The sequence below is a fragment of the Monodelphis domestica genome, chromosome 1 (genome assembly GCF_027887165.1).
Source record: "Monodelphis domestica isolate mMonDom1 chromosome 1, mMonDom1.pri, whole genome shotgun sequence".
Classification (NCBI taxonomy): Eukaryota; Metazoa; Chordata; class Mammalia; order Didelphimorphia; family Didelphidae; genus Monodelphis; species Monodelphis domestica.
Window position 1 is genome coordinate 599,577,909 of NC_077227.1, and position 23,915 is coordinate 599,601,823.

General features: G+C 42.0%; 3 protein-coding genes across 3 annotated transcripts in view; 2 read left to right on the forward strand and 1 right to left on the reverse strand.

Annotated features, from left to right (window-relative positions):
• Positions 1-1,517, forward strand: part of SNRNP200 (small nuclear ribonucleoprotein U5 subunit 200) — a 39,895-nt gene extending 38,378 nt beyond the window's left edge. Inside the window, exons 44-45 of the mRNA XM_001373624.3 lie at positions 866-958; positions 1,072-1,517. Of these exons, the coding sequence (XP_001373661.1) occupies positions 866-958; positions 1,072-1,215 (237 nt within the window). The 3' untranslated portion in view covers positions 1,216-1,517. The remainder of the gene's footprint in view (positions 1-865; positions 959-1,071) is intronic.
• A 1,303-nt stretch (positions 1,518-2,820) lies between these two features.
• Positions 2,821-7,429, reverse strand: CIAO1 (cytosolic iron-sulfur assembly component 1). Its single transcript, XM_016424395.2, has 7 exons — positions 6,908-7,429; positions 6,140-6,288; positions 5,678-5,789; positions 5,475-5,563; positions 4,115-4,316; positions 3,901-3,988; positions 2,821-3,349 (listed from the first exon to the last, which is right to left on the reverse strand). The coding sequence occupies exons 1-7, from the start codon at positions 7,044-7,046 to the stop codon at positions 3,109-3,111; spliced, it is 1,020 nt and encodes a 339-aa protein (XP_016279881.1). The 5' UTR covers positions 7,047-7,429; the 3' UTR covers positions 2,821-3,108.
• A 51-nt stretch (positions 7,430-7,480) lies between these two features.
• Positions 7,481-23,622, forward strand: TMEM127 (transmembrane protein 127). The gene is made up of 4 exons (XM_001373679.4): positions 7,481-7,662; positions 7,863-8,192; positions 20,624-20,788; positions 21,030-23,622. The coding sequence occupies exons 2-4, from the start codon at positions 7,949-7,951 to the stop codon at positions 21,335-21,337; spliced, it is 717 nt and encodes a 238-aa protein (XP_001373716.1). The 5' UTR covers positions 7,481-7,662; positions 7,863-7,948; the 3' UTR covers positions 21,338-23,622.
• Positions 23,623-23,915: the final 293 nt, after the last annotated feature.

A 23,915-nucleotide genomic window follows, 5' to 3' on the forward strand; every position in this document is an offset into this window, starting at 1 on the left:
TGGCCAAAACAATTCTTTACTTGGTACCTAAACTACATTTAAAAAACATACTCACACAAAAAACCTTAGCTTCTATCTCAGTATCTTTTCTAAGACAGAAGAGCTATATGGTCTAGGCCAGTGATGGGGAACCTTTTAGAAATCAAGTGCCCAAACTGCAACCCTCATGTGCATGTGAGCCACCCCCTTACCCCAGATAGGAGGAAGTGAACCCAAGTTCTCCCCACTCCAGGGTTGGTGCTCTATCCATTGTGTTATCTAGTTGCCTTAAGGCCAAACTACTCTGGATGAGCCTTTCTGAATTTTAGGTAGGCTGGTCCTAAGACAATACACCAAGTCCCTTGTTATGCCCATATATGAAGCCATTTCTATTATTGTCTTATTAGTCTTTGAGAACCCCCAGTCATCTCTGTCTCATTATGAGCCATTGGAATAGAAGTTGAGTGGAGGACCATAATACAGCCCACATTTATATAGCACTTTAAAGAGCTATATTAATTGCTTTTCTTGTAATAACTTTATGACACCTTGTAGAGAAAAACTTAACACATGAAATGTGTTGTGTTAGAGTTAGTAGGTATAAAAAGGTGGGAATCCTTGTCTTTCCTCCCTCCCTTCCTTTCCCCAAGCTTCCATATCAAACTCACCATAGGCAGAAGAATGGTAAGAATTAGGCAGTTAGAGTTAGGCCACACCACTAGGACATGATTGAGGCCAAATTTGAACCCAGCACCCCTAGTCTTTAGGCCTGGCTCTATCCACTAAGCCACGTAGGTGCCACCATCAAAGTTCTTTCTGTTACAATTAATGGAGAATACCAAATCATTTATTTTTATTAAGGTCCTTACTTTGTTCACTTTTCTAGAAACGTGAGGAGGGCTGGTGGGTGGTGATTGGAGATTCCAAATCCAATAGCCTCATCTCCATCAAAAGGTTGACACTGCAACAGAAGGCTAAGGTGAGTGACTAGAAGGAGCAATGTTGGGTGGAGGAGGCGGGTTGGGAAAGACTACACTCTCTAAATCATAGAAGTTCTCATCTTCATTCTTCTTGCTTCCTTTCCCCCTCTAGGTGAAGCTTGATTTTGTGGCTCCAGCCACTGGTGCCCATAATTACACTCTCTATTTTATGAGTGATGCCTACATGGGTTGTGACCAGGAATACAAATTCAGTGTGGATGTGAAAGAAGCAGAGAGTGATAGTGATTCTGACTGAGACCCAGGGCATTCATTTACTTTCAAAGAAAAATGCTAGACTGGAACTAGTGGGTAACTATCTGGGACCTAGATTTTCAGAGATCCAACATTGAAGGGAATCATGCCAGTGCTGGCCTGGCTGTCAACATTTTCATCTATTTTGTTTAGCCCCAAATCCCTTTACTGATTGATATTAATGCGTGCTGGGTTTTGTCAGCTTTGCTGAAGCATGGAACTTGTACAGTGTTTTTTGATGTGGCTATTTTGTAGTTCCTTTTTGAGTTTTGGATATTATAATAAAATAATTTGAAGACTCCCTGACTGGACTTATAGTTTAAATGACTCCATTTAGTAGTAAAGGTTCATAGCCCTTGGCTAAGACAGGTTTTCCAGCCTACTCCATTAGCCAGAAGAAACTCCTCAGCAAAGTCTGATGAGACTGGCTGCTGTTCCCAGATAACCCCTCCAGACATTTTTTAGTCAGGGTTCAAGTTCTTATTACCTTTCTTGTTAACTGAAATAGATCTGGTCAGTGATTTGAAGGTGGCTAATTCAATCAAGGTAATGCTTTGACAATAGTTCTCAAAACTTTTTTTGGACAGGTTATCCTATAGCCAGTATTTCTGCATTCAGCATTTTGAAGTCCTACAGTTTCCAAGCGCCAGGGGGCAGCATAAATTGTTCCATGAGCCTTACAATGTAGTCAGCTGTTATTCTGGAGAGCTTTAGACAGAGCTTCCTTCATTTCTTTTCAGGTCATATGCACAGTATCATTTTAAGCAGGAAATCCAAGCTTGGAAAGCAAAAAGTTCATGTGCTAAATCTGTGGATTTCCTTGAATTGCTACATTATTTTCTTTTTAGAAAGCATGTTGAGCTGGAAAACATGCTAAATTTGATCTGAAGGGGACTTGAACATCTTTTCAGTTATTCTTGGGGTCTGATGAAAACAAGTTGTGGAATGCAAGACAAACTTTAGTTCTGATCCTTCAAACAGCCTTCCTGCTGAGATGATCTCCAATTTGTTTTGTACCTACGTTGTTTATATAGAGATAAATGGAGATGAAAGTACTAATATGAATATGAACCACTCATTCCTAAATCTGAGCAAAACTAGCTCCACTGGGTAGTTCACTACCAGCTTCCCTTTTAAGTCCCTGGAAATTTTTCTTTTTTTAAAAAACTCTTAACCTTCTGTTTTAGAACTGAGACTATGTATTGGTTCCAAGGCTAAGTAGTATCTGAGACCAGATTTGAACCCAGGAGCTCTTGTCTCTAGGCCTGGCTCTCCACTGAGCTACCTAGCTGTCTCCCTGGGAATTTTTTACAGTGGTCATAATTGGCAAGAATGGCCTAGGAGACAGACACAGAACTAAGGGTCAATGGTATAACTGAAAGCTATTTTAGCATCCAGTAGTCATCTCTGAAATAGTCAAACAGTATTTTATACACAAATCCTACACCTTGGTGGAAATTTCTCAAAATGAAACTTGTGAAAGTGTGTGTGTGTGTGTGTGTGTGTGTGTATATATATATATATATATATATATATATATATATATATATATATAAGTGTTTAAATAATTAACACTCCATACCCATCTTAATATAAGTAAAACTGAGGCTAAGATTTTTAAAACATTTATTTTACACAATTCAACTAGGGGGCCTGAATCACAGGACAGAAAAATTATTAGCGATTCTGGAGCTGGGCTCTTGAACCCAGCATCTGACAAACTGAGTAGAGGGATTAAGTTCAGATGTGAAGTGAGTAAAATTAGCACTGTGCTTCTTTGGGCTTTTATTGTAGACTGGAAAAACTGATTCTCATGATTTTTTTTTCCTCTGGGGAAAATTAATCCTATCCCCCTGCTAGAAAGTCCAAGGGATGTTGATACACAGGCAGCAGGGCTTCATAGACCTTCTGGTCGTTGGTATTTCCAGAAGGCCATTTCACCATCATCACTACAAGAAGCCAGTAGCCCTGGCTCCTTGGGGTTCCAAGCTACGCAGTTCACATCCTGGGAATGAGCCTGCGGTAGGTGAGCTGTTAGGGAAAAGGATGGCTGCTGAGGATCTGAGCTGGGGTCTTCTTCAAATACCCGGATGGCATCATCACCACAAGCTGTGGCCAGGGCCCCGGTAAGGTGACACCTAGGAAGAAAGATTGCTCTTCAATGCATAGGTTGATTCTAAGCAGAATTTGAATCATCATGTTGGAGATATATACTAGTTTTCTCTAGACTAAAATCCAGTCTCCGTTCAAAATTCAGCTAAAAGTTACTTGAGGTCTTCTTTGAGCATAACCAGAGTCCAACCCACATAATCCTAAAATTTCTAGCTCTCTCTGAACATATTGATATGTAATTTTAGCTATATCTTTAGCTTGGTAGATAGCTTGAAGGAAAAGTCCCCTTAGCCATTTTCAACATGGACCTGGTCTTCAGCCAGAATTAGTACTGAAGCTACTTTCTAGTCTTCTGTAACATACTTCATAAGGGTAGACTATTCCAGACCCAAAATCAGCTAATTTCTGCATGTACTTATCGTTCCCTGAAACACTCCCAGGCCAGAAGCTACTCTGGATCAGTTATGTAAGAAGGCTCCTACTGGCCAGATCTGGCAAAATCAACAATTAGCCCAATCCCAATGAGCAGGAGTCACTGCAGATGTGTCTACCAGCTTCATGAATGAGAGTGACTTACCAAGAGACATCATAGACTGTTCTGGAATGAAAACCAGATAAGGTGCAAATACACTTCCAGGTAGGGTCAGAACCATTGCAGACTACTCCTGTCACAAAGAGCTTCCAATTAGTTTGAGAAATGTGCAAACATTGCTTCATGTAGCATCTGTTCTCCAGAAGACCTGCTGATCCAAGTCTTAGAGCCCCCCCTCTGTCTTGGTTTTTGTACTCACCTTGCTCATTGCCTGGTAGGTATTGGCGCCAAATGCGCACAGTGCGGTCATCACTGCAAGATGCCAGGCGTTGACCACTGGGGTCAAAGGACAAGCTCCACACTGTGGACTCATGGCCCTCTAGGGTGGCATAGCATACCCAATCATCTTCTTCCTCCCTGTAGAGCTTAACTGTGTCATCATAGCTGGCTGATGCCAACAGCTAGAAGAACACACAGTATATATCAACACTGCTAGAGAGGTTAATAATAGCTAGCATTTATGTAACGGTTTAGGGCAGTGATGGTGAAACTTTTGGGGACCCTGTGCTGTGGCCCACCCCCAAGACTGCATGCTTATGCTTTACCCCTCACTGCATGCAGTGCCCTACCCCCTGCATTGGCTAGGGGGCTGGTAGAAGGAAGGGGCTGCTGCCAGGCTTTGATGGGCTGGGAAGGTGGAGCAAGGCTAAGGGGTTGGCAGCTCTGAGACCTAATGCCCCACACTCTGCATTTGGGGGCAGGGCAAACTCCCAGCTGGCTGGTACCTAGGGAAACCACTTCCTATGGCCACAGGCCCTATCCCTGCATCCAATCCCACCTGTCTATTGGGCTGTGACCCATGTGGGAGGTGAGCAATTAGTCTTTGGGGGAAGGGGAAGGGAGGCAGTCACCCCCATCCCAGACTGGCAGCTGGCAGGAAAGGAAGTGGAGATTTTTTAGGGGGTAGGGCCAGCCCCAGTGTCGGGGGAGGAGACCTTGCAGCCCCTGACAGGGATGGGAGAAAGGGAGGGGCGTGGCCTGAGTGCTCTGCTCAGGTGATGGAGTAAGCACAGAGGAGTAGGGAAGCACAGTGGGGGGGAAGACAGAGAAGGGGGCAACTGCAGGGGAATGCCTTGTGTACCCAGAGAGGTTTCTGCGCACTGTCTTTGGCAAACATGCCATAGGGTCACCATCATGACTAAGGTTTGCAAATGTCATTGTGACATTTACACATATATCTTGATCTTGTCAGGCAGGCATCATTATCCTTATTTTACAGATGACAAAAACGAAGTCAGTTAAGTGATTTGGCCAGGATCACATAACTAGTAAATGTCTGAGACGGACCTGAATTCAGTCTTCTTGACTCCCAAGTCTATCAACTACCACCTAGTGGCTTCTAGTGGCTTATGTTATGAAGTTATGGAGTAACCTCACATGCTCTTACAGCTTAGAGATTTTACTGTGTTTTTAAAAGTAGAGTCAAAGTTTCATTTACAACATACATCAGTTTAGGAAGTTCAAGAGGGCCAGAATGAAGCTTTTGACATCTAAGATTCTCCTAATCCCATATTCAGGCACTTTCTGTCCCAAAGGTTACCACTACCCTCAACACTTACCTCTTGGCTAGGGTGCCATATCACATGTTTAACATCCTGTGTATGTGAATTCAAGACACTGACACATTCATATTCATCCTCTTCATCAACTGTAGGAGGGAAGGGGACTATGAGCCCAATAGCCAAAACCATAAAGGCTACATTAACATGGATACCTAACTGACCAACTTTCTGAATTCTCTCCCCCAAGTCATACCACTCACCTTCCCAGACCCAGACACTCTTGTCCCGGCTGCAGGTGGCCAAAAGGCTACCAGATGGGGCCCAAGCTACTGACTTTACTTCATTTTCATGCCCTTCAAGGGTGGTTACACACTGTAGAAAAGATGATAGATGAAGATCAATAAAAGATCTTGGGAGGCCTTCCTTAATCCCCTCAATCATTGTTGTTTCTTTTCTCCCTTCCTAGAAATTTACTTGTATGTATTTTGTATTGATCCGTATTTATATTCCAAACTTGAGGGCCTCATTTTTGTCTTTGTAGCCCCAGCATGCAACAGAATGCCTGACACCCAGATAATTAAGAACAAATACTTGTTCAATAATAATAAATGATCAAGTGAAACAAATTGAATATTTCCAATCCCATGTAGGCCTCAGGATGTTGCCATCCTCAGACAGCAAGCTGGAAGAAATCCTATGCACCTACTCTCTAGCCTAGTTACCTCAAAGTCATCTTGGTTCTTCTTCCAGATACAAGTGGTAGCATCAAAACTTGCAGATGCAAGGTAGTTCCCACAAGGGGACCAGGCCACCTTCCTCACAGTGCGCTGGTGACCCTCAGCCAGAACAGACTTACACACCCAGCCATCGCCTAGAGAGAAAGATGATGCTGAAGTTCACATCATCAGCCTAGAAACTACATGTAGGGAGGGAGAAGACTGAAGGAAGCCAGAATAAATTTCTTAACTTGGAGAAGATATCAACAGATGCATTAGCACCAGGAAATCTGCCCTTACTTTTTACAGCATTGGGGGGGGAGGGGGGGAGGAGGAGTTAAGCTTCTCTCCAGCCACTTAGTTAGGGGAATGGGGTAGGAGAAGGGAGGGGAGGAACCTGGTAAGAGAATTCTAGGATGATAGATGGAGAAGGGTAGCATGACACTGCAGAAAAAAGCATGGGCCTCGAGGGGCCTGGAAGAACTGGGTTCGAATCCTGCCAATACTAGGCATTAAGGGAAAGTCATCATAATCTCTCTGAACCGAATTCTTCATCTTTAAGATGAGTTTCATACTTGTTAACCTCCCTCATCTAACCAGATAATGGATGCAAACCGCTTTACAAACTCTGAAGCGCAATCAGTTACTATAATTAAGCAAGGCACCCAGTTTGGGGGATTCCCGAAAGGTGGCACACCGAGGGGACGGTGGGAGGGAGAGGAGGTCGAGGAGAAGCTCTAGGGCCAAGGGCCCCGAAGAGAGGGGAGCCCTTACCCTCCTTGCCCCAGATGCGAATGCTACGGTCGCCGCCGCACGAGGCCAGCAGGGTCCCCGTAGGGTTCCAGGCCAGGAACCAGCAGCGGGAGTCTGGGTGGGCCGGCACGCGGGCCAGGAGTATTAGGGAGTCCTTCATTGTGGTGCCCAGGCTCGGCCTGACCTCAGGCCTCTCGCCCCCTAGGAGGCCGAGCCAAGGTCCGGTTCGGACTTGAGCTGTAACTCAGCTCCGGACTCCCGCGGCAGCTCCCGGGTCCCCGCCACTTCCGCTCTCGTGCCCCGAACCCTCCTGGGAACTGTAGTGCCCGCAAGGCTCGGTTGCCTCACTGCCTTCTGGGAGTTGTAGTTGTTGCCTGGAGTCTCAGAAGCACGGTGGGCTCTTCTCCCTTCTCCCGGGCAGCGCCGAACTCGAACCCCGTACGCGGTTAAGCGGACCCTACCCAGGCCCGGAACTAGCAGATTCCGATTAATCCCCGGACAGAATACACTACTAGCTAGGAAATGGGGGGAGGGGAAAAGAGGGAGCTGACGAAACACGCACGCGGCGTCATGACGAGCAGACCAGAAAGAGGAGGGGTGGGGGTGGGAGGGGGGGTAAGGAAGCCGGAAGTGGACCGGGCTCTGGCCGAGTCCGGGCGTTGCGGGTTCGGGCTCCGGGCTCCGGGATCGCTCTGCCGGGGAACCTGGCGGGCGGGCCCGGAGCGGGCAGCAGAGGTGACGGGTCTGGAGCTGCGTGGCGCGACCCCCAGCCGGAGGTGAGCGGAGGATGGAGGGGATGGATGGATGGATGGATGGATGGGGGTTGGGGGCTGCCGTGGGGATGCCGGTAGGACCCCCCTCCCCCAGCTGGAGTGACGGTCCCCTCCCCGCAGAGCGCCGGTTCTCCGCCCCTCGCTGTGCCGGGACACGAGCTGGGCCGCCCCTCGCAGCTCCCTTCCTCTTTCTTCCTATCCAGGTTTTCGGTCAGCCGAGTACAGACAGCGGACGAGCAGCGAGCGAACAGTCCCCGAGGATCGGGCCCAGCCCGGCGGGCTCCCCGGCATGTACGCCCCGGGAGGTGCAGGGCTGCCCGGTGGGCGCCGACGGAGAGGCCCGGGGGGCAGCGCCCTGCCCAAGCAGCCAGAGCGTAGCCTGGCCTCTGCGCTGCCGGGGGCTCTTTCCATCACTGCCCTGTGCACCGCGCTGGCGGAGCCGGCCTGGCTGCACATCCACGGGGGCACCTGCTCTCGCCAGGAGTTGGGAGTGGCCGACGTACTAGGTTATGTGGACCCAGACCTGCTCAAAGGTAAGGATGCTCTAGTTTGTCCTGGGTGCTTCTTACCTGCATCTGAGGGAGGGGGCAACGGAGTGAGACAGGGGATGGACAGAACCTGAGCGTCTAAGGTTCTGAGGATGGGCAACCTATCCAGCCATGCTTTTATGGTGCTCATGCCCACCAGGTGGCTCTGTTTGAGACCCCCTAATTTATTCGTTTTAATTCTATTTAGCTAGCCCCAATGGCATACACCATGTTAGGTTGGGAGGTACAGATTTTTACTCTATCTAAGGAAACCCTTACTACTTCAGAATTGTCATTAGAACTGTCGGAATGGATTGGGCTGCTTTAGTGGGTGCTCCCTCCCCGGAGATCTCCACAGAAACCAGGGTAACCGCTTATTCAGGCTTCTGTGGAAGGAATTTCTGTTAAGATATGGCTTAAATTGGGGGACCTCAAAGGACTTTTCCAGCTCCAAGATTCTGATTGATTGAAATTCTTGCTGAGGAGTGTCTTTTAATGTTAGACAACAAGGAAAGATAAAAGAAAGTGCCCAATTAATGGGGTTCTTCTTAAGCATAAATAGAAACTTGCCAAGGTACAAGAAGGTTTCTTGATAGTACTCTAACTAGTCTTAAGATAGGAGTTTTAATTTTGTTAGTTGAAAAAAGATTCAGTAGTAATTAAGGAGTCTTAAACTTCAGTTAATTGCCTCTCTGAGTGAATTGTCATTCTTCCTCATTTCTAGGGTTAATTTTTTTACTCTATCCCCCTATAAGTTCAATCAGACATTGCTGTTATTGAAATTATTACATTGGCCTGACATGTTCAGTTGAATTATCCATTTCACCCATTTACCTTTCTTTTGAGGTAGTTAGAAGAAAAGAAATTTATTCTCCTATCTTTGTTTTTAGAAGTAAGTTGAGGCCCATAGAAAGGATGTTTGTGTCTGTGGTACATTGCCTGTGATTTGTGTGTGCCTGTGACTGAATCAGGAATGGAATTTAGGCATTTAGTTTTTCATTCAAATGCTAAAAGCCAGATCTATAATAAATGATTCATTGACAGTCATAGTCTACAATTTTCAGGATAGCCAGTTGTTCTCTGACCCTTATAAAATATCTATACATGCTATAAGGATAAAATAAATGTTATATTGCATTATGTCTACAGTGTTTTGTCCACCATTGTTTCAGACAGTGTTCTGTTAGGAAGCATGACTTTGATATTAATCTTAAAAAGTGATTTATGACCAACCCTCAAGATCCCTAGCTTTTAACACATCTTGGACATAATCCCCATGAATTTTTTAAACACATCTTGAACTTTTTTATATTTATATTATTTTATATTTTTATAACACTTTGGGAATCTGGTTCTTTCAAGCTCGAGAAATTGTTTCCTATATTCCTAGTATTCTAAGAAATATATAAATGAATTTCTCTGCTAGCCTTGCATATCTTTGCATGTTATCCTGCCCTCTGACTTTTTTTTTCCTTATCAAGCTGGAGAATCTTCCTTTTTTTTCACCATCCTTCAGTTCTCTTGATTATTTTAGTTATCTTTGGGCCTTTCCCCAACTTGATTATATCTTCATTTTGGAAGCCCAAACTTCACACAGTTGTCTAAGTGTAGATATACTTTGATTTTCTACATATGTTGCATAACAAGTTCACTATTCCTGCTATTGCCCAGCACTGTATTGGCCTGTTGGATCTATATGTTCAGGAAACAGTTTATGACAACACCTAGATCTCTTTTCTAGTACATATCTGATAACTCAAATCAGAAACTAAGTATGTAAGTATGTTTTGTATACTTGTTCCATAAATTCATTATTTTACATTCCATTTATCTAGAGTATAAAATTCATCTGCCATTTTTCAAACTTTGAGAGTTTATCCTTTTGTATTTCATTAATTGGGAGAGGTTAGTATCTGTTTGCCAACTAGGAATTTTCATTTTCTATGCCCTTTATACTACCATTCATGGGAAAATTATAGAATAAAACTTTAGTGACATTAGGCATTGGGTGAAAATGATGTGATTACTTTAATCCTGTCTTCTCATTTTACAGATAAGGAAACTTGAACCCAAATTGTAACTTGCCTAAAGTCACATTCCTACTTAGAACAAGGCTATAACCTCTAGGTCTTTTGACTCTGGTATTTCTTCTAGTATGGTACCCTGTGCCCTCTTCTTAACATTTCATAATACCCTCTAAGACTGTCCCCTACCAAAAAACTCCATTACCAAACATTCCCTGTTAATTTAGCTTTGTTGTGGATCCTTGTCACTGGCATTTTAAAGATCTATATAAAGTAGGTCCAGGTGGGCAGCTAGCTGGTTCGGTGAATTGATAGCCAGGCCTAGATATTGGTGGTCCTGGGTTCAAATCTGGCCTTAGACACTTCCTAGCTATGTGACCCTGGGCAAGTCACTTAATCCTTATTGCTTAGCCCTTACTGCTCTTCTGCTTTAGAACCTATACACAGTATTGATTCTAAGGTGGAAGCTAAGGGTTTTCCTTTTTTAATTTAAGTAGGTGCATAGGTTTTCCCTTAATCACATGTTTGTCTCCTCTAAAAACAAATATATGATACAGTATGATTTCAGAAAATAAAAGTCCTTATAATGAGAAATCATAAATGGATAGTCCCAAGGCTTCTCTGATCCCTACAGAATGTTAAACCTGGAAGAAGGATCCTAGCACATAGGGTAATTATCTATGTTAGATGTATGTGAGGTCACAAATACTAATCACACAGGATAAAAATATAGATATATTGCTACTACACTGCTGACATTAGCTCAGCGGATTGAGAGTCAGGATTGAGAGTCAGGTCTAAAAACAGGAGGTCCTAGCCTCAAATTTGGCTTCAGAAACTTCCTAGCTATGTGACTGAGCAAATCACTTAATCCTGATTACCTAACCTTTACCTCTCTTCTCCCTTCAAACTAACTCTTAGTATTGATTCTAAAACAGAAGGTAAGAGTTTTTAAAAATAAAAAAAGGGGAGCAGCTGGGTAGCTCAGTGGATTGAGAGCCAGCCCTAGAGAAAGGAGGTCCTAGGTTCAAATCTGGTCTCAGACACTTCCCAGCTTTGTGACCCTGGGCAAGTCACTTGACCCCCATTGCCTAGTCCTTACTATTCTTCTGCCTTGAAACCAATACACAATATTGATTCCAAGATGGAAGGTAAGGGTTTTAAGAAAAATAAAAAGGAAGAAAGAAATATTGAAGATGTTCTGTATTGGATATCCATTTAGATTTGGTTCAGTGCTGATTAGCAATATTAAAAACCAATTCAGTGAACTCGGTTATAGTTTCTATATGTATGATAACTTGTTAAATATGACTACCTCCTTTACCTTCTTCATGCTAGAACTTTGCAATGCCTATGTCAATGAATAAAGTTGACTTTGGGTACAACTGGCCCACTAGTGAAGCATTAGCAAAAAGGGCAGTAGAAGAGAACCAGAAGGGACAAGTGTCTGGTAGTGTATCTACCCCATTACTTGCTTTTGTTTACCTCCCAGGTAGCTGGCAGGAGAAAAGGATTAATGAATAGATAACCTAGCCTGGTTCTGGATCTTTTGTGGACCTTGAAAGATTGTCTTAGTAGAGACCCAGGATTTCTCCTATCCCTGAACATTACAACAAAAGACAAGGTTATTTAAGCCTCTAGTTGAAAATCTATTTGCATTTCATTGTTTTCTGAAAGAGAAAGAAACACCTGGAAATCTTTTTAGATGATTGGGGAAAATGGGCAGTTGGTTCTGGAACTGAGTCATAAGGACTGTTTCATTAAGTCAAAGTTAGCCAAAGTTGATCATTTTCAAGTTTAGTATCTTCCAAAACCAATCAAAGCTGTATTCGTTATAATCTTGAATACTTTAATGTTGAGGCTTAGTGTTTTAGAGAAAGAAATATTCAGCTTTAAGCAGTGGTTCAGGCAGCTTTGGAGGTTTTAGGAAATGCAGGCTAGCTTGATCTCATTCAGGTCAGCCTAAATTGCTTTCAGTCCCCTAATCTAAGGCCTGCATTGTATAGAGAAACCAAGGTTAGGAAGAGCTCAAAAGATATTTTCAGCCTTTTCTCTGCTCCAAAAGGGTTAGGATTTCCTTCAAAGAAAGACTAAAGTTATGATAACTCTCAACTATAAATAGCCTTTTAATTTCTATGTCTGGATGCTGGGTGGCAAATAAGTGAGGCAGCTCCAGGAGTAGCATCTTTTAGGAATGTGGAAGGTTAAGATTAGGTGTTTAATGAATCATTGTTGATAATCATCGGAATTTCAAATATCTTCTAGGGATTTGGCAGTACATCTGAGGTTTAATTGTCATATGTGTAGCTAGATCCTTCTTAGTGCCTTTAGTTCATTCAGGACCCAATTTATACATTGTCTTTGAATTTGGTTACTATGGTGACAGCCTCCCCCAGAGGACTGTTAGGATCAGGTGTCAGCTGCCTGTCGTGGATTCAGAAAAATCAAGGTGGAGGAAAAAAAAAACTAGGCAGGTGGGTCTTCCTAGTGCTGTGATGGATTGGGTCTGTCAGAGGCTTTTCCCATCTGTCAGGGAGTAACCTGGAGTTGACAGGAACTCCAATAAAACAGAGAGAGAAGAAGAAAAGGGAACTAGTTGAAGCAGAATTAGGCATTTGGCCTACAGCCTGTCTGAGTAAGGCAGTGGTTGAAGTGATGAGCAGGCAGGCAGGAAGAGCCAGAGCTTTCAAAACAAGGCCAGATTGGTGACTCACCAGTGACCTTGGGCAAAGTCAATTCCCCAGGATCCTGTTTCAGATGACAACAAACCTTTTTGTATGGCCAGAGGTGGCAGTCTAGTTATACTCACCAACTTAAAGAACTCAAGAACAAAATCTGATGACATCTATTGGAGACTTGACTGGGTCAGAGTAGAATGGAATATAACAATAATTTGGTTTAAATTAAAATAAAGAAGCTTCCTTTGATTCCCACTTCTCACCTACTTTTTTAAAATTAAATGTTTATCTTTCCCCATCTGTCCTTTTCCCAGTAATCATTTGTTCTGATTTTCTTTTTTGAAAGGAAAGAGATTTATAATAATGATAATACCATTTTATATTCGTGTAGTTCTCTTAAGTTTTCATAATATATTCACATTCATAAGCTCATTTTAATTTCAAACAACAGTCCTTTAAATTTTTTTCTGAATTTAACAAATGCCAAAAAAGAATATTTCCATACACAAAGTAGAAAGAAAAAAGTTATATGTAAGAATGCAAATCCTAGTTATATACAACTTGCTCTTTAAAAATATGTAATAAAATGGTCAAATTATATAAAAAGGCAATTTTCAAAGGGAGAAGTAAAACTAACAATAAAAAAATGCTCTAAATCACTAATAACCAAAGAAAATACATTAAAACAACTCCGAGGTATTACCTTACTCTCTCAGCAGGTTGGCTTAACATGGCAAAACAAAGACAACTAGCAGATGTCAGGGGGATATGGGAAAGGAGGTATATCAATTCACTGCCTTCTCAATGGAGTAGGGAAGACACAGGAAAATAATTTGAAACTGAAAATAAAATTGAAGTTTTAAAAAAATGTTTAAGTATATAATAAAGTCATGTCATTATCAAAGCCATCCTGCTTATCAATTTCCTTCTGAATTTTCTTCATTTCTTTTCTGTGCATTTTAAAAACAATTCAGAGGTTTTGAGGGAGGGTTTTTTGAGCACTCTTAGAACTAGTTTCCCTCCTCTCCTTTAAATATACTATCAGAAAAAAGGAAAGCATAGTCCTCACAAAAATAAGCAGTCAAAATAAATATACACATTTGCCATATCAAAATACTGGTCTAATTCTGCACCTTAGTCCTCTGTCAGGAGTTAGTTAGTATGTTTCCTTGTCTGTTTTTGGAGTCATTATCAATCATTGCATATACTTTTCTCTGATCAGTGTTCTTAAGTTTTTCAAAGTGATTTTTCTTGATTACCTTGTTATTGTATAAACTGTTTATCTGGTTCTGCCTACTTTACTTTGTATCAGTTCATACAAGTCTTCCCAGCATTTTCCAAAATTAAGTTGTATTACATTCATACATCATATTTCAGTATTCTCCAATTGATGGGCACCTACTTTGTTTCCATTTCTTTGCTACAACAAAAAGCTACTATTAACATTTTTGAACATATGAATATTTTTTTTCTTTGATCTCTTTGGGATATAGACTTGAGATGTATAACTGAGTCAAAGAATATACATAGTACAAATACACTTTTGGGGACATAGTTCTAAATAAGGGATAGTTCACTAAAGTGACTAGAATGGTTGGAGCAATTCTCATTTACAACAACAGTACATTTGTGTATCTCTTTCCCCAAAGACCCTCCAATAATTGTCCTCTTCCTTGCCAATTTGATAGGTATGAGCTGGAACCTCAATGTTTAGATTTGCATTTCTTTAATTGTTAGGGGTTTATAGCATTTTTTTTCCATAGAAGTGTTGATAGCTTGGATTTTTTCCTTTAAGAATTGATTATTGACCATTTATTTATTGGAGAATGACTTTAATTTTTATATATTTGAATTAGTTCTTTATAGATCTTTGATATCAAATCTTTATTAGAGAAACTTTCCAAAAAGATTTTGTCCCAATTAACTTATTTCCCTTCCAATTTGAACTACATTGATTTGTTGTTGTTGTTGTTGTTGTTGTTGTTGTTGTTACATCATTGATAGAAGGGTAGGGACTAGTCTCATGAGGAAAGTGTACCTCAGAAAAGTTTAAATTGTTTTGTCCAAGGACATACAGCTTTTAAGAAGCCGACTTTTCTTGTTTTGAGGATCATTTACTACAGATTCATCAATCAATCCAGATTCAAGTGGCTATTCCCTACCAATCCCAAGATCATTTTCTCTCCCTCCTCAATCACTTTAGTGCCAGGCTCACTGTCTTCCTCTTTATCCTAATTCCTTCCTTCATTCTAGGGGACTTCAACATGCTTGTTAATGTGTCCTCAGATACCCAAACATGTCAGTTAACTCAGCTCCCATTACCTATTTCATTCTTCCTTAAATATACAACACCCTTGTCCTTGATCATTCTCAAGCCATTTTGAGGAACTCTTGAGTTTCCTTTATCTGATCCTTTTTTATTTTTCCAGCTTTATCTTTGCCTCACTTCCACCAGTCACTTCATTTCTCAGTACTGTCTCATGTAATTTCTCCTTTCTGGACCACACAGTCTTCTCTTCTGGACTCTTAGTGAACCAGTTCAACTTTATCCTAGCCTCTGCTCTTCTATCTCCAGCTCCCTTGTCCTTTTACCAGACAACTTTGGATTACTCCCACCATTTGCCTCATCTACATCTATTCATTTGCTACTGGGTGACACTTGAGAAAAATAAAAACCTACTAACTGATTCCACTATAAATTTATGCTAGCTAATCTCAACTGGGCCCTCAAGTTAAAAAGAAGCTAGTCCTCTCCTCTTCCTTAAATGTTTCCCTGTTGCACTTACCACAATAGCTATTCCAGACTTTTTCTTCTCTCTTCAAACTTCTCACATCACTCCCTATTCTCTCTTCTCTGCCTGAGGGCCTCACCTCATACTTCATTAAAAGAATCAAATAGTTAACTGAGGCCACCCTCTCTTCCCTTCCTTCTCATGCCATATCCCTCTGACATGTTCCCCCAGTATCTCTTATTTCACTACAGTCTTTGATGAGGAAATGGCCTTCCTGCTTACCAAGGCCAGTCTGTGAGAAAACTGTATAAATGGTGCCACTGCTTCCTCTCTTCTCATTCCTTTCTAAACTTTGCAGTTTGCCTTCCAACCTCATTGTTGAACTGAAACTGCTATCTCCAAAGTTACCTATGATTTCCTAATTGTTACATCTATCTAATGGCCTCCATTCAGTCTTTACCCATCTTGACCTCTGCATCATTTGAATTTGTGCTTCATTTTTCTAAATGCTCTCTCCTCTCAGGGTTTTTAGGACTCTGGTATCTCTTTGTTCTTTTTCCAACAAGTCTCACTGCCTTTTCTCATTCTCCTTTGCTACATCTTCATTCATGTTACGCCCAGTAACCTGTCCCCCAAGGGTCTGTTCTGGGTCCTCTTCTCTTTTCTCCCTATACTCTCATTTGATAACCTCATCAGCTCTCATGGGTCCAATTATTATTTCTATGTAGGTGTTTCAAAGATCTGTTTATCCAGCACTAGCCTCTTTCCTGAGTTCCAGTCCTTCAACATTAGTTGCCTGTTAGTCATTTCAAAAAGAATGTTCCATAAGTGTCTTAAACTCAACTTGTTCAAAACAGAACTCATGAGCTTTCCCACCAAACCTTCTCTTCTCCTGAATTTCTCTATTACTGTCAGAGGAACTGTCTTTCCAGTTACTCAGACTTAAAACCTAGGTATAATCTTCGTCCTCTCACTTTCATACCCCATATCAAATCACTTGTCCACTCCCATCATTTCTACCTATGTAGCATTATTTATAAAAAGAAAGGAAGATAGGTAGATCCCTTTCTTTCCCCTGACATTGCCAATACTGACTCTGGTTCAGGCCTTTATCATCTCACACCTGCAGTATTACAATAACTTGCTGCACCATTACTATAATAGTCTCCTATATTTAATATAACAGTCTCCCATGCCTCAAGATCTCTCTCTACTTCATTCCATCCTCTACTCAGCTGCCAAAGTAATTTTCCCAAAGCACAGATTTAACCATGTCAACTCTGGCCTCCCCCCTGTCCCCTACTCAATAAGTTCCATTGGCTCCCTGCCATTTCCAAGATCAAATATAAAATACTCTGACTTTTCAGACCCTTCACAATCTGCCTCCTTCCTACTTTCACACCCTTCTCACATTTTACTCCATCCCATGTACTCTGCTATCTAATGACATGGGCCTCCTGGCTATTGCTTGCATAAAAGTCTCCGTCTCTTGACTCAGCATTTTCCCTGCCTGTTTCATCCCTGGTTTTTGTATCTCTTTAAATTTCCTTCCTTCCTTCAAGTCTGAGCTAAAGTCCCACCTTCTGCAAGAAATCTTTTTCAAATCTTTCTTAATTTTCATGTCTTTCCTTTGAGATTTCTCCTAGTTTGTCCTATCTGGAGCTTATTGTTTGTGTTTGTCTCCCCCATTAGACTGTGCATTCCTTAAGAATGGAATCTGAGGGAATTTTATTTTGGTCTTTCTTTGAATCCCCAGCACTTAGCACATAGGAGGCATTTAATAAATGCTGAATTGCTGACTGACATAACAAAAACCTTCTGAGTTCTTGTTAAACATATTTTGTCTAGGAAATGAGTTTTTCTTCTTCAGCAGCAACAATAATAGCATGTATTTGTGCTTCTAACAATTTAGACTCTCTAAACCCTCCTAGAAATGTTTTTCTTTCTGTATTGATTTTTTTTTTATAAACCCCAATCTTCTGTCTTAGAATCAATACTAAGTTTTGGTTCCAAGGCAGAAGAGTAATAATGGCTAAGCATTTGGGCTTACATGACTTGCCCAGCTAGGAGGTGTCTGAGGTCCAATTTGAACCCAGGACCTCCCGTCTACACGCTTGGCTCTCTATCCCCTGAGCCACCTAACTGCCCTTCTCATTCTGTATTTTTAAAGATTTTCTCTTCAGTTACCAAATCTGCAAACTTTACTTGGTTGAGGAAGCTCCATTAAAGTAAGTCAAGCTCCTCAGAATATGTTCCTACAATCCTATGCATGTGCTTATTCTTCCCTCAGAATTTGAAATGTAATCAAGTCACAGAAGGTCATATATCAAATGTAAACAGAACAAATTGCATGCAGCCATCCTGGATAATAAGAGTAGTAATAATAAGTAACATTTATGTAGCACTTCCTATGTGACAGACACTGAGACATAGATGTTATTATTATCCTCAGTTTATAGAAGAGGAAACTGAGGCAAACATAGGTTAAGTGACATGCTTAGAGACATTCAGCTATTAAATACCCAAGGATGTATTTAAACTCAGGCTTTCCTGATTCTAGGCCCTGGGCTCCATCAACTACCCCACCTAGTTGCTTCCAAGTGGATTAAAGCATGACCACTCCAGTTTATACCAGCTTCTCAGAACTGACCCATAATGTGAATGATGTATAGAACAGGGATCCACAAACTACAGCTTGAGGGCCAAGTCTGATCAACTGCCTGAAACCAAATGGTTTTTTACACTTTTAAATACAACACATTTTTATTTTAAAGGCAAAAACCTTTCTTACCTCACAGGAAGCTGACCACATTTGGTCCACAGAAGATGTCCTGCTTTAAGGAAATTTAATTCAAAATTTGAATTTATAAAATAGATCTATTTGGGAATAACTAGTCACATTATAAAAAGGTTAAGAATTTTATCCAGAGTCTGATGCTCTCCTTAAATGTTACATACTCTTCTTAAATGTTACCCCCCATTTTCTTCCTAATTATCATTATCAGAGAATAGACATCAAAATGTTGCTAAAGGAGACACTGAGAGATAAAGATTGTTGCCTTTTTTTGATCCATTGCTGTAATTATAAAGCAAATTGGTTGGAAAATGAATTCAGTTTACAAATGGGAATTTCACACACTTTTTCAAGAACACATATATTGCCAGAAAGCCAAGTTACCCTACAATTTTAATTAGAGAACAAGGATCATGATTTAAGGAGGGACAGAGATGTCCAGATACCTAATTGCTATATCTGCTGGGTGATGTCCACTTGTAGTAGAGTCCCTCAACTGAAAAGGAAATGACTTAGACTGCTTATTACTTCAGTGATTCTCCACTGGAATATTTAGACCAGGTTTATTGGAAAGGCAAACTTGAATTTCTAGTTGATGTTGATTGGTCTTTGTCCTCAAAACATCTTTGTCAGAATCCAAGGGACTCTTGTTTGAACTAGAGCCAGAGACAGAGTTTTATTAAAGAAAAGAAGATTTAGGAGGAACAAAATTATTCTGAAGGGCTATCATAAGGTTGAGAAATAAGAACAATTCAGATTGATTTTCCTAAACCAGTCTGACTCACAGTTGTGTCAAGTATGAAATTAAAAAGCCCTTAGCCTTCCATTTAAAGCCTTCTACAGTCAGATTATCATCTTCTCAGTCTTGTCTCACACTGTTTTCTTTTCTGAACTGCTCACCAGCTGTCCATGACTGACGATATTCTATCGCCAACCTCTTTGTCTTTGCACAAAGGGGTCCCCTATGTTGTATCTTAAAGGTTTCCCTTCTCAGCTCCTCCCTGTAGAAGTCCTGGCTTGAAGCACAGCTCAGGTGTTGTCAGTTATTAATTACCTCCTATGTGCCAGGCAGGGTTCTAAGCTCTAGGAATACAAGCAGAAAGGATAGTCCCTGACATCCAAAAGGACATGAATCCCAGGGACCTTGTAGAGGAAGCCCAGAGGTCAGGGTCCAGCCTGGAGAGCACAGCAGACATGGGTGGACTGGGTAGATACCTTTAAAGTTGGGGTTTTCAGAGGAGGATGAGGAGACCATGTGCAGGGAAGGGTAGAGGGAGCTTCCTGATGTTTTTAGCTTCTTCCTCGTGAAGTGACTTTATACATTGTATTTATATTCTTGTGTACATGTGGGCTATCTCTGCCACTATCAGATGGGGACTTTGGACAAGTCACTGCCCTGCTCTGGGCCTCAGTTTCTTCATCTATGAAAGAAGAAGTTGATGGGCAAAAGGAAGAAATCTAAACCACCTCTTGCTTATCAGGTTGTCATGCTGTAAGAAAGAAAACAAAAAAGAAGTTCCAGAGAAACTTGGGGGAAGACTTATATGAACCAATGTAGATGAAGTAAGCAGAACCAGGAGAATAATTTAGAGTCATTAATCATTTATGAAGTGCCTGCTCTGTGCCATGCACCAGGGCCATGGTGACAAACCTATGGCATGTGTGTCGGAGGGAGCACTCAGATACTTCTCTGTGGGCACTTGAACCATCCCCCCAACACAGAGTTTGCCAGAGTTTGTTACTAGAAAGCCAGAGGGATATGGGGTGGGGTTTCTCCCCTCCCCATATTCATGGGCAGCTGAGGACATTTCTTACATCATCTCTAACATCTCTAAAAGGTTCGCCATCACTACACTAAGGGGATACAAAGAAAGACAAAAGGTAGTCCCTACCCTCAAGGAGCTCATAGTCTAATGGAGGGAGAAAACATGCAAACAGCTTTGTACAGACAAACTTTATGCCAAATAAATTGGAGATAATTAATGGAGAGAAGGCACTAGAAACAAGAAAAGGATTCCTGTAGAAGATGGGATTTTAGCTGCGACTTGAAGTAAGAGGTAGGGAAGAGGGCATTCCAGGCATCAGGGACAGCCCAGTAAAATACAATAACATCATAAAGAAAAACAACTTTGCTGGACTTCCAGGGGAAGTTTGAGAAAGGAGTCTAGAGATAAGTGTCTGATTCTCAAATCACCTTCTCCCCAAACAGATTTCTGCATGAATCCCCAAACGGTGCTACTGCTGCGTGTCATTGCTGCCTTTTGCTTCTTGGGGATCCTGTGCAGCCTCTCTGCCTTTCTTCTTGATGTGTTTGGGCCCAAGCACCCTGCTCTGAAGATCACTCGCCGATATGCCTTTGCCCACATCCTCACAGGTAACCCCATTGCTTTCCAAGAGAGCAGACCAGAATGTTAACAAAAGCTGAGCAAAGACATTCTTGTACCCTAAATGGTTCCCAGAGTGACTGGCTGGTAGAGATCAAGGGGTTTCCATATCTTCTACCTCTCCTGATCTTGGTTGCCAATTCTCATACTTCTCCAAGTATGTTATTCTCAGGAGCTGCAGTCTCTAGGAAGGGCATTAACTTTCATTTTCTCTTTTCTCTTCCTTTCTAGTCCTTCAGTGTGCCACAGTGATTGGCTTCTGCTATTGGGCTTCAGAGCTCATCCTGGCTCAGCAGCAGCAGCACAAAAAGTACCATGGCTCCCAGGTCTACGTCACCTTTGCTGTCAGCTTCTACTTGGTGGCAGGAGCAGGAGGGGCCTCCATCCTGGCGACTGCTGCCAACCTTCTGCGCCATTATCCCACTGAAGAAGAGGAGCAGGCCCTGGAGCTACTATCAGAGATGGAAGAGAATGAGCCATATCCGGCCGAGTATGAGGTCATCAATCAGTTCCAGCCACCCCCTGCTTACACACCATAATGCAACTGGCTGGGGTTCTCTCTCCAGCATCCTGTTCCCATGCCCCCGTACCTTTACTGCCCCCTGTAAGCAGAAGAGCTCTCTTCTTATAGCACTTAGCTTGGATGTCCTGAGAGTCTTCACCAACTCCTCTGAATGAGAGATACTACATCTAAGACTTTTCATCTGTCTCATCTCTTGAAAAAGGAAACTCATTCATTTAAAATCTTGTCCTCTTTCTCTCCCCTTCCCCGCCCCCTCCAGGTCTTCTCTGCTCACCACAGCCACTACCATTGGGGTGATCATGTCAGTTTTCTCTCCCTTTGGGTCATATTTTTAGGACTGGGATATTCTTCCTGTGACTCACAGCAGTTGCCACTCTTGGAGAGAGTTAGCAATGTCTGTGAAAAGATAACATGCTCATTAACCCCTGGGCAAAGGTGAATGCGTTCCCTAGACTTGCTCATTACAGATACTTTTTTTTACCCCTCAGCTATAGCTTTGGGATCAGCTGTATCTGACCACCCACTTAAACCTGCTCCTTCTCTTGATCTGCCCCAAACTATGATGCACACACAATATGATAAAAATCTTTGCACTTTAGTCTTTGAGTTTCCTCCTCCCTGAGAAGGTGAGACACTGGTAGGAAACATAGGAGTCTCTCTCTGTACTCCTTGGTTAAGGTTGCAGGAGCTGAACAGGTAAGAACTGAATCAGTAGAGGAACTGATGAGAGCCTGCCTCTTTTGAGGATGAGAGCCAATTGGACCAAGTCTCTCCTACCTTTCACCTTTTAAAATGTGGTGATTTTAAAGGGGGGAGTGGGGAAACTATCTTTTTAAGTAGGGACAAGAAAATTGTAGTTTTTCATTTTTATCCTGGTCCCTTGGGCCTCAACAGCGTTTCAGGCCTTATCCTCTTATAAGCCCATCTTCCTTCTTCCTGTTATCTTTCATATCAGAACCCATCCTTCTACCCTCTATTATTGTTTCACCTATTTTGAGGAGGTTGAGTTATTATTAGGTGATACAAGATACTCTGCCTTCCTCATGGGGTGCCAAGGACTGAGCAGCTGCAGTGACCTGGCCATCATGGTGCTCCTCGGAACTCACAGTGAGGTTTAAGTCAGCCTCACATCAGGAACAATGACATCAGAAGGTCACAAGACCCTCGTCCCTACCATTTTACACATAGGAATTGAAACTGATGGGAGACCATAAAGTGAGGTTTCAGAACTACTTTGTTGGAGACCAGGTCAATGAAGGAGCTTATAAGTTAATATCCTTCAGGGTCAGACATGGTAACCGAAACTGCAACTTGGGGTGGAGGCACTACAGCTTGCTGCATGCCCACTCTTCACCCCTTCTTGAATGTACCACTAGTTTTGCATTGTACAACTGGTTCTTTCTTGCCCTGCCCCTTACCTTTGGCCACTGCCGGTCACACCCATGTCTTTGGCTCTGGCTGAATTTAGTCTCCAGAAATCTGAAGCATGAAGTGGGGAAAACTCAAGAGATTCTTCCTTACAGCCCAGCTTGTCAGGAAGATAATGGAGGCAGCTTTCAGAGTGGATAAATTACCAAGTTATTTTCTTTAATATACATACAGGCATCTTTGAAATCAGTGTCCAAATACTACCCTAAAAGGGAGACTTTTCAGATTGCCTGCCTGCCTTGCCTCTTCGTTACCCAAGGCTTGAGGTAGTTCAAAGCAAAGGATTTTGGGAGTCTGTACTGGGTGTTTGGTTGCAAAAGGAATGTCAGCCTGTTCCCGCATCATGTATCCCCTAAGCCTGGAATGAACTGAGGTCAGGCTAATGAGAACTTGTTTTGATGAAGATCATGTCCTGCATCCAGGCTTTCCAGCTGCCTAGAGTTCCTTACTCTGATGTTCAATTGTAATTACAGTGGTGACTGTCACACTCCATTGGACTTTTTCTTCTTATGAAAGAAAAAGTCAAATATAAATAGCCTGTGCATAAAACAGAGGAACTGTTTTAAGTGTTGTATATCTGTCAAGTACTTTCATTGTTGTTGGCACATTTCTGGAGCTCAGCCAACTTTCTGTGACCATCCATTTTAGAGAAGGCAGCCTGGGAAACTTGGCATAGATAACATCAGTATGTCCAAAGATCCTGGGCATAAACCTTTTGGACTCTTCCCTGCAGTTCAGTTTTTATTAATTTTCCATGCATTCTCATTCTTCTTACTCTTGAGACCCACTATTGATGGTTTACCATGTAAATTCCTCCCAGTGTTTTTTTTTTTTCTAAAGAAAAATAAAAAAAATCAAACAGGAATGTAAAAAGCTACTCCCATATTCTCACAATTTGTCTTCCAGAGTTGTACTATGTATTCCCCACCTCTGAAAAATATGTAAATCACTGATAGAAATCGAAAGAGTCTAGCTACAAATGAGCTTTAGGCTTATGAGACGCAGAAGCATGTTTTCCTTGAACTTTGTTGGAAAAGTCATTTTCTCTTGAAACCACAAGGACGGACACCCATAGGGAAAGGCAGAGGGATTGACTGCACATAGGAGCTGAATGTAATCTCAGTGAACAGGCCCGTCATGGTAGGCTTTGGTGGAAGAGAGTTCAG